The sequence below is a fragment of the Solanum pennellii genome, chromosome 7 (genome assembly GCF_001406875.1).
Source record: "Solanum pennellii chromosome 7, SPENNV200".
NCBI lineage: Eukaryota > Viridiplantae > Streptophyta > Magnoliopsida > Solanales > Solanaceae > Solanum > Solanum pennellii.
Genome location: NC_028643.1, coordinates 54,445,187 through 54,456,298, shown reverse-complemented (window position 1 = coordinate 54,456,298; position 11,112 = coordinate 54,445,187). Strand labels below are relative to the sequence as shown.

Here is an 11,112-nt window from a genome sequence, read left to right as displayed (position 1 = left end):
GACATAGACATTGATTCTGTCTGTTCTGACCAGTCTATTGACTATGGAAGTGATGTGCATGAGGAGTTTAGAATTGTTAAAGAAGATGTAAGATAACTTAGAGAATGTAGGAGGAGAAAGAAGAAGGAAAAACCAAAAGGTTTTTTAGTTGAAGTTTGATTTGATGAAGGGTATGAGGATATTGAAAAACGGAAAAAGAATTTCAAGGGTAAGCTAACAGAGGATGAGCCATACTATGACAATTCTTACTGTGATAGTTTTCAAAGTGATGAAGAAGAACCTTTCTCTGATGATGAACTTGAAGGAGGGAGTTTAAAGAGGAGAAAGAAGAGTAATAGGGTGGTATATGATTCTTCTTGTGATATTGTAATATGGAAGTGTAGTATGATATTTGAAAGTGTAAAGCAATTTAGAGAGGCAGTTACAAAATATGCTATAAAAAAAGGATTTGCGTTAGATAAGTATGTGAATGAGAGTACTAGAGTGAGAGTGAAGTGTAAAAGTGGTTGTCCATGGCTGTTGTATGCAAGCAAGGAAGGAATGAGTGAGAACTTTACTATCAAGACATACAATCCAAGGCACAAATGTACCAGGACCACCAATAATATTTTGTGTAATTCAAAGTTCTTATGCAAGTATCTGAAAGATAGGATTATTTCTCAACCTAGTATAAAAGGGTGGGAGATACAAGAATTTGTGAGGAAAGAATTGAATGTTCATGTAGGCAAGGCAGTTTGTCTAAAAACAATAAAAATTATTTTAAAGGAAATTATGGGAGATCATGTGGAATAATTTAACAGAATCCTAAGGTACAAGGATATGTTACTCCAAACAAATCCTAGTAGCACTTGTGTTGTGAAGCTTAAAGATTCAGAATCAGGAAATGGGATGAAACAATTTCACTCTTTTCATATTTGTTTTGATGCTATGAAAAAGGGTTTTTAACGAGGATGCAGAAGATGTATATGGCTGGATGGGTGTTTTCTAAAGGGAATTTGTAGGGGTCAACTTTTGGTAGCTGTTGCTAAAGATGCAAACAACCAAATGTAACCAATAGCATGGCAGGAATTGATACTGAAAGCAAGTTGACATGGAAATGGTTCATGACCATTCTGAAAGATGATCTTAATCTAGTAAATGGTTCCCAGCTAACTATCATTAGTGATATGCAAAAGGTAATTGAATATCTTTCCTTTGTTTATGTTTAATATAATTGCTAATTTAATTTGACTACAATTTAAATTGCTTTTTTTGCTTTGCAACTACAGGGACTAATAGCTGCTGTAGATGAACTATTTCAAGAATGTGAGCACAGAATGTGTGCTAAACACATATTAGCAAATTGGTGACAAAACTCCAGAGGCTTAGAGAAAAGAAAGAAATTTTGGGCTTGTGCTAGATAAACATTTGAGGCACAATTTAAGTACAATATAAATGCCCTGTCCATGCTGGGAATAGGTATTGTTGAATCCCTTATCAAATACAACAAGGAGACATGGTTCAAAGCTTTTATTCAAACATTTTCAAAGTGTGATTGAATAGATAACAACATTGCAGAGAGTTTCAATTCTTTGATCTCGGGACCTAGGAACAAGACCATTGTAACTATGTTGGAAGAAATTAGAGTCAAGGTGATGAGTAGAGTGAGTAAGTCAAGAGCATTTGCTCAAACATGGACAGATGGAATATATCCAATGGCAACGATGGTATTCAATACAAATGTAACAAGATCAATGCAGTGCAACATTGAATGGAATGGTGATGTTGGATTTAAAGTGTTAGAAGGGGTATACAAGCATACTGTGAACTTGGGTCAACAAAAATGTAGTTGCAGATCATGGGAATTAAAAGGTATCACATGTGCAAATGGTATAGCAGCAATGAACCACTTGAACATGGATGCATCACAAGCAATATCTAGTTGGTATAGAAAAGACACATATATGAAGACATATTCTCATTTCATTCAACCAGTCCCAAACATGGAAATGTGGCCTGAAAGTAGAAAGCCAATGGTTGAACCACCTGAGGCAAGACAAATGCCTGGTAGGCCACCAAAGAACAGAAGAAGAGAAACTTGTGAAGTGAGAAGATCATGAATATTGCCACGAATGGGGACAGTAATGACATGTTCACTTTGCAAAGGACCAAATCATAACAAGAGAAATTGTCCAAAAAATCCTAAACCTAAGTCTACACCAACACCCACTCAACAGGTACATTCATATTAATTTGCTTTTATAAACTATATTAGATTACTCATTAAATTTAATGTCTTGTTGTGTTGTTTTTCCAATCATATTAGTCCACCACTGGAAAAAGAGGGGTAGAGGTCATTATGAAAGAACAAGCACCAGTAAAACTGGTACAAGAAGAGGTGCATGAAGTGGTTACAAGAAGAGGCCTAATGTTGTTGGACAAGGTGTATTTGTTGCTGATACTGGATATACGTGTATTAATGTAAGTGTCTTATAAACTGTCAAAATTATATTTGTCTTCTAAATGTGAGTTCCAAAATAACTATGTAGTTGATATTGCAGCAAGGATTGTCTAGCAGAAGGAGGGTTAATACTGCTGTCGTAAGTTCTGCACACGTGACAGGTGATATTGATTTTAAACCTACCAAGGGACTGAAGTGGAAAGGCAAACAGGCCATGACTCAAAGAGAACTTCAAGTTGAAAGTGTTATGCGTCGTATTCAAACCTGGTCAAAAGCTGATGGCATTCAAACAAGGTCACAAGCCAAAGGAAAATCACTCTCAAAGAAAACTTTTTAGTTGTGTGGTTGTGTGGGTGTCCAACCAAACTTGAAATAGTGTTTTATGTGTTTATGAATCTGTGGTTGTTCAAACAAACTTAAAGTTGTTACTGTTTAGTGATTTGGTGCTTGTGTGGTTGTTCAACTAACCTTAAAGTAGTGATTATTTTATGTTTTGCTAGTTAACTTCAATTATTGTGGTTGTTGGTTGAAACAATGAAACACTATGATGCTTCCTTTTTATGATCAAGAAAGCACTAGTTATGTTATGTTTGTTGACTTCATGTTATCATTTCATGGTATCATAGTACCCATTACACATAATTGTATTGATCAGCAAAAACAGCAAAAACATGCATTAATAGAACACCAAACCAAACTAATACACAAAATGAGTACCCTAGAACGAAATGATTTTGCCTTAATAACAATTGCATTAAAAAAATATTCAACGACACACTAAATAAAAGAACAATATCACATTGCATATCAAACTACTACCCAAAATCAGTTTCAATATCCATTTGCACTTGAGTTGTTTTTCTTTTTTGTTGGTTTTCTTCAACAAACCCAAAATTACAATATTTTCTTGGGTCGGAAATTCAGGATCATACCAATCAAAGAACTTACAAGAATTTCGAAATGAGGACTGCATTTCATAAAATCAAAGTTAAAAAATGAAATTGCATAAGAGGAACTTGTAAAATAAAAATAAAAAAAGGAGTAACAATACATACCCCATAGTGTCTACAACCGAAAAATCTACGTCAGGGTTTGTCATTTTTCCATGAAATTTTCAGAATTGGAGGAGCCCACATAAACAAACAAGTCTCCTGTTATTGTTCATGAACTAAGCAATAACAATTAAAACAAAAAAAGTGAGAAAAATCTGAAATTTGAAAAGGGAGAAGGGATAAAGAAGAGTAAATAGGTAGAGAATAGAGAGAGAAAAATTCTTAAAATAACCCAAATATTAAAGAAAAAATAGATTTTTACGTATATTACCGTTGTAAATTTTTGATGTGGCAAAAAATTGTTGTCTCACGCGCCTTGTAGAGTTTGATTTCAGTTTCTATGCCAGGTGGACGGAAAAGGTGTAAGTGTAGGATGAATAAGAAAGTTTAGGGGGGTAATTGAAACAAAATAAAATTTAGGTTTACATTGAATAAAAATCTTCAAGTTCAGGGGGGTAATGAATACTTTTGCCTACATTTAACGGTAAGATGCGCAGGTTGGAGACCCATCATATGACTGCCATCAACGGGGCGTAAGTTCACAAATGGACTGTCCAGGCTCCATGTCGATTGGGAAAGAGGCTGGATTTTGCGAGAATATGATCCCCAGGAAAAGTCTTGAACCATGACCACCATTAACGGGGATTCTACCATCTTACTGGCTGTCGATTGCCTCCATCTTTTGGGATTTGTCTAGAAAGCCTTACGCTCTTGTGAAGGTTCCTTCCTCAAGGACACTTTGTTGTTCCTCGGGGATGTTTTCTCGCATTATTACAGCCTGAATATGGTCTTATATAAGTTTAGTACCTATCACATAAATTTCATTTAAAATGAACACAAAAAACACAATTAAACATACTAAGACACACAAGGTCGTTTCAAGGTAAACATTTCGAATGTCATAAATGTTCTTTGACATTTGACCTCTAAACTTCATGAAACATAAAACACTTCCTATTAATACTATTATTACTCATATAAGGACCACATAAAATCTTGATACACACATAATCACATAAAAACACATAAGGCATATAGATGATTGAGTCGTCGAACGTCTTGGTCGTCCATTGACGTTTAAATTCTAATGCACTTAAATATTTTGAAACTTCCTCATTACCAAGTTATAAACCATTTTAGTACATTAAAACATCATGAAAAAACATTTTAGGCTTTATTTTCTCCTAATTAATTTTAGAGGTTTGTCTTCGAACTATCTCTTATGGCATGAACTTTCTCTATAGCCTCATAGATAATCTCAGGACCAAGGAGTGAGGACTCACCAACCTCAAACCATCAAACAGGATACCTACATCTTCTACAATAAAGATCTTCCAAAGGGTCCATGTAGATTCTCAAATTGTAAGTATAGCTGTAGGAGAACTAAATTAGTGGTAAGTGATCATCCCAACTTCCCTTAAAACCAATAACTTAGGCTCTTACCATATTTTCTAGGGTACGTGTTGTACGTTTTGCTTGCCCATCTATATGAGGATAAAAAGTTGTGCGAAGTTTAACTTGAGTACCTAATCTCTTTTGAAATGCTTTCCAAAAATTAGAAGTACATTGGGCATCTCTATCCGAAATGAAGGACAAGAGAATCCCATGAAGACTCACAATCTAATTAATGTAGTCCTTGCACACTCTTTGGTTTATATATAAAGGGATAAAGTGGGAAGACTTGGTCAGCCTATCAACCATAACCCATATTGAACCATTCCACTTCCAAGTAGGAAAATTCATGATTTGGGTTAAACTACCTGATTATCGATGCTCACATTTAACCTGTTTGAAATATTAACACTTTGCAACAAACTCCGCTATATACCTTTTAAAATTGTCCCTCCAATAGACCTCCCAAAAGTCATGATACATTTTATTGGCACACAGATGTATAGAATAAGGGGAACCATCGAATTCTACTAGAATTAAATTTCTCAAATCCTCAACATCCGGTACACATAATCTCCTTTGGTACCTAAGAACACCATCTCCCCTTGTGAGAATAACTTATTGAGCTTACCAAATACCGATTCCTTAAACTCCTTCAATCGAGGATAAATGTGTTGCTTAGATTTAACCTCCACCACTAAGGATGACTAAATGTTATGATGGACATCAGACCACCACTTGGAAAATCTTCTATACGTACACCCAAACGAGCAAACATATGAACATCTTTCACTAGTTCTTTCTTCTCTTATTCAAGATGAAACACACTTCCCATAGTCATACGACTTAAAGAATCCGCACCTACATTTTCCTTGTTGGTGTATTAGAGGACACTCACGTCGTAATCCTTCAAAAGTTCTAACAATCTTCTCTGTCAAAAATTCAAATCCTTCGGTGTAAACACATATTGAAGACTCTTATGGTAAGTAAACACATCAACATGCACACCATACAAGTAATGTCTCCAGATCTACAAGGCAAAAACTACGGCCGCTAACTCAAGGTCATGAGTTGGATATCTTATGATGAACTTTGAGTGGCCTACAGGCATAGGCTATTACTTTTCCATTATGCATGAGGAAACATCCCAAGCCCACTCGGGAAGCATCAAAATACATCACAAAGCCTTCATTACCTTACGTTAAGGTCAAAACCAGAGTGGAGGTAACCTTATCATTAAACTCTTGAAAACCTTTATCACATGCTTCCGACCAATGAAACTTCACCTTCTTTTGAGTCAAAGCTGTCAAAGGAGAGGCAATAGATTCAAATCCGTCAACAAACCTTCTATGGTACCTAGCTAGACCCAAGATACTTTTTATGTCGGTGGTAGTCAATGGTTTAGGCCAATTTCTAACTACGTCTTTCTTCTTTAGATCGTTGTCTACACCCTTATGAGAGATAACATGGGCAAGAAAAACAACTAACCTCAACAAAATTTCACACTTACTAAAATTGGCATAAAGTTGGTGTTCTTTGAGAACCTGAAAGGCCAAATTCAAATGACTCTCATGCTCTTTTTCATTCTTGAAGTATATCGAAATATCATAAATGAACACAATCACAAATAATTTGAGGTAATCTCGGAAAACTCTATTCATTATGTCCATAAATGTTGTCGGAGATTTTTTTAACCCTAAATACGTCACTAGAAATTCATAGTAACAATATGTAGTTAAGAAAAATGTTTTTGGAACGTCTTCTCCTCTCACCCTAAGTTGGTGATATCCCGACCTAAAGTCAATCTTTGAAAAGTAGCTAGCACTATGCAGTTGATCAAATATATTATCAATCAGAAGGAGAGGATACATGTTCTTTATGGTTACTATATTCATTTGATGATAATCAATGCACATCCTAAGGGACCCATCCTTCTTCTTTCCAAACAAGACCGGACCACCCCATAGAGAAATAGTAGGTTAACTGAAACCCTTGTCTAGTAAATCTTTGAGTTGGAGCTTCAACTCTTTCAATTCAGCTGGAGCCATCTGACATGGAGGAATTTAAATGGCATTTGTATCTGGCAACAAGTGAATGTCAAAAATAATTTCCCTTTTGGGAGGAATTTCGGAAAGGTCATCACGAAATAACCTCCGAGAATTCTCTTTCTATGAGGACTAACTCAATAGTAGGAGTTTCACATTTTATATTTTTAAACCTCACCACATGGTCTAGACAACCCTTTTCTATCATCTTATAGGCCTTGAAGAACAAAGTGATTTGACCCCTTGGCATAAAATTTCCCCCCTTTCACTCTAAAATGGGTTCATTTGGGAATCGAAACTTCACTACCCTCGTTCTACAATCTATGGATGGAAAACAAGCATGGAGACAATCCATACCAAAAATGATACCAAAATCAAACATTTCAAGTTCTATCAAGTCAACAAGAGTAACACTATTGGGCAACATTACAGGACATTTCCTATAGACTCTCTTTGCAACTACGTAATCACCCATTAGGGCACAAACCACAAAGGGTTCAATCAAAACATGGGGAAGTATATCAAATTTCGAAGCTACGAAAGGTGTAACAAAATAAAGTGTAGAATCTGGATCAAGCAAAGCATAACATTAATGTAGAACACTTGTAACATACCATTCACTACATTAGGAGATCTCTCTTGTTCACCCCTAGCCTTGAGTGCATAAAAATGGTTTCAATTTGGAGCTTCTGTTCTAGGACATCTTTATTGGACCTGGATATTCCCCTTTCCTTGACTCTTAACACTAGGAAAATCTATCATCGTATGAAAACTTTTGCCACAACCATAGTAACTATTTGTTCCAATAAGGCATTCACCCACATAATTCTTACCACACGTTCCACAAGTTGGTCTTTTTCTAGAGAATCAACATTTCTCCCATTCTGAGATTTACGGTTCGATCCCCTATGATATTGAGTCTTGGAGAAATTTGAAAGAACTTGGTTTGAAAAATTCTTCTTAAACATAGGGTTGTTTAGAATGTAAAACCTACACATAGAAGTACTAATTTCAAAAGACCTTTCCTTCTTAGCTTCTCTATTCTTCTTTCTTAGATGACTCTCCTCTACTTTTTGTCCATGAACCATCTTCCTAGAAAGATACATGTTCTCATGAATCGCAGTTGCACGACATTCTTCTTCAAGCTCTTCTGACACTCCTTTTACATAACAACTCATTTCATCCCTATTATTCGACACCAATAAGGAAGCATATTTGGACAATTTATTGAACATTAAGGAGTATTTCTTAACACTCATACCTGGTTTACGAAGGTTGATGAACTCCTCTACATTGGATACCCTTTGCTCCCTTGGAAAAAACCTATCAAGAAATACATTCTTAAGTCTTTCATTTTTACTTAAGGGAACAATAGCCATTATTTACGTTTGAGCATGTGAGCTAAACATGGAATCCGGTGTCATGAAACCCCACACCAAAAGAAGGGGATCTACTTGCCAAGGTAGAACCAAAACATGAACATAACATTCTAGGTGAAAGAAACATACATCAAGAACTAGGAGATATATTAGAGACCCATAGTTCCACATTACATGGAAACCTCTATCTCATGAGAGTCATTGTGAACATACCTTCCAACATGAGAAGGGACCCCTCTCATATATAGTTCATTGGTGATAAGATAAAGTCCCTTTTAGAATTTCCTTTACGTTATCACTAATAATCAATCTTATCATAGGCTATAGGAGAATAACTCCATGACTAAACATGATCATTAGCTCATAAGGTTAAAGATGAGAATTTCCTTACATCTAAACCCTTCATTAGTGAAATTAAAATTTAATAGTCATATAATGTAAGGAATACAAGAGACATCATAAACTTTTCATTATCGTATCCTTAACATGATTCAACATTTAACATATTCATAGCCCATGATGCATGCATAGCAACATCATACATACTTCAATTGCATTAAAACATTAATTATAAGTCAACATCAACATAATAGAGTAATCATGACTTTTGAAGATTTACTTATTGGTTCCAAGAATCTTCATCAAGAACTTACACTTAATTCATAACAATCATCCAATTATATAGAGAAACGCTCAATAACATAACCAATGGCAACCACTCTAGTCATGCACAAGACCAATTCATAGTTACGGTGAACGAAAAGAGATCATTAAAACTATAGCTCAAATCCCCACATTTACCAAACATTAATTGATAGATATAACATAATCAAATCAATTATTTAAGGGGAGAACGTGCTTCACACAAAAACCAACAATAACATATAAATTATTCATCCATACATACTTAATTATCCATAGAAAATCATAGTTTTTCATCCTTAGTCATAAATCTATAGTTTGGAAGAAAACCCACTTATAAAGTAAAAAACCAAGGAATTTAATTGTTATAAAACTTTTTTCGAAGGACCTTTTTGGGAAATAAATCTCAATAGTGAAGAACACATACCTTATTGATGGTTATTCAATGAATTTTGAATTAAAACCTTAGATGCTTTGTGTTCTTCCTAGACTTTTCCTGTTTCTCAATTGTTGTTGAATACAGTGAGAGTTTTGATATAGATTAGAGGGATTTTTTAATTTTTTTAGAGTGCATGAAAGTGGTTTAAAACTAACCTAAAAAAATTATAAACTCGTCCCTTAATATACCGAAAGTACGCCTCACTTAAATGATTCTTTTTCAGAAGTTTAATTGACTTAAAATGACGCTGACAAATTTGGGTAGTGGTTGCACATCGCGGCGGCAATTCCTTTTCTTTTTTTGAAAATTTATGTCAACGAAGTGTCACACCCCGGCTACCCCCGAGACAAAGACACTGAACCTAGGACAACGAGTAATCCCAACCTAACCTTGGTGGCATGATCATGAGCATACTAATGCAGAAGATAAATCATTATTTATACTGAAAAGTAGGGGAATACCCATATTCTATAACTGAGATAAATGAAATACTGATTAGTTTAATACAAAGAATTTATTAACTCAATACTAAGTTGAAACTAACTATGTTAGAAAATATCCTCTAAACTTACTAGAAATGTTGCGACTAATCTAGAAAAAATGAAACTAAAATACTAAATACTCAAAAGGAAATCATGACTATTATCAGCGGAGAATGAGGACTCACCACTAAATCTTCTTACCTGGAGATCAAACATCGATCATAACGTGATCTTGATGCTTAGAACATGAACCTACATGACGAGAAGATGTAGCATACATATCTGTCAGTACTTGAAGGTACTGAGCATTTATTATAGAATAAAGCTTAAATAAAACATGATTGAACAAGCACAAAAGCGAGTATAATAATTTGACCATTATATACTGAATTCTGAGCTAGCGGTATGCAATAACCAATTTATAACATGCTAAAACTGTATACTAAATATATTGATAAATGGTCAACAAAGAGTTTGAATGAACTTTGTAAGCCACTAATAACCAATAATAAAACACATGAGCTAAATCTATAGTTCGATGTATACGCCCCATCGAGAGGACCCAATATACCCTACAAAAGATATAAAGGCATCCTAGCAAGATCACTAAACTTATTCCCCACAGAAAGGACTTACAACCTTCATGGCTAGTAGTTCTGGGACTAATCGGGTTCACTAAACCCTAGTCCAACTCGGTATTATGCTACTCTTAATGATTATGTAAAATAACTGACTATGACAGTGTTTCTGTAAATAATGGATAGCTCGAAACTGAACATGCAAACTGAGAATGCACCATTAAATCTAATAATGATGCGTTATAAACTTAGCATTTATAATTAACTAACCAAAATACTTGACCTAGCATGTGTAAATCAAGAACTTAGGAAATACAAAGCTAGGATTCAGAAATTTATGAGATAAACTGAGCAATAACATGATAATCGTATCTGGAACATATATTTTAACTAAATCATGATGTTTTGCTGAAATTCTAAGAACCCTAGGTTTAATCATGATAATTGAATCAAAAACTGACTGAAAACTACAGACCCAATGGGTAAAAGGAACCCACTAGTAAAATCCCACCTACATGGTGATGAGATTCACATAGAAACACTTAGATTTCTTGGCTGGAACTACGGGAAACTTGCTTCATTCTTGAACAAGGGTTTTTGAGTTTATTCTCCTTTATTGCTTCTATGTTCTAACTTTTGATTAATGATATTGACTTAGGTAAG

General features: G+C 34.8%; 1 protein-coding gene across 1 annotated transcript; it reads left to right on the top strand.

Annotated features, from left to right (window-relative positions):
* Nucleotides 1-1,058: 1,058 nt before the first annotated feature.
* On the top strand, nt 1,059-2,777 carry LOC107025081. Its single transcript, XM_015225946.1, has 5 exons — nt 1,059-1,175; nt 1,269-1,305; nt 1,543-2,084; nt 2,306-2,452; nt 2,541-2,777. The coding sequence occupies exons 1-5, from the start codon at nt 1,059-1,061 to the stop codon at nt 2,775-2,777; spliced, it is 1,080 nt and encodes a 359-aa protein (XP_015081432.1).
* Nucleotides 2,778-11,112: the final 8,335 nt, after the last annotated feature.

Excerpts from the sequence above, each read along its gene's own strand:
- LOC107025081 (XM_015225946.1), top strand. The coding sequence starts at position 1,059 with ATGGCAGGAATTGATACTGAAAGCAAGTTGACATGGAAATGGTTCATG. Across the intron at positions 1,176-1,268 it reads TCATTAGTGATATGCAAAAG|GGACTAATAGCTGCTGTAGA; the intron begins GTAATTGAATAT and ends TTGCAACTACAG. Across the intron at positions 2,453-2,540 it reads TGCTGATACTGGATATACGT|CAAGGATTGTCTAGCAGAAG; the intron begins GTATTAATGTAA and ends TTGATATTGCAG.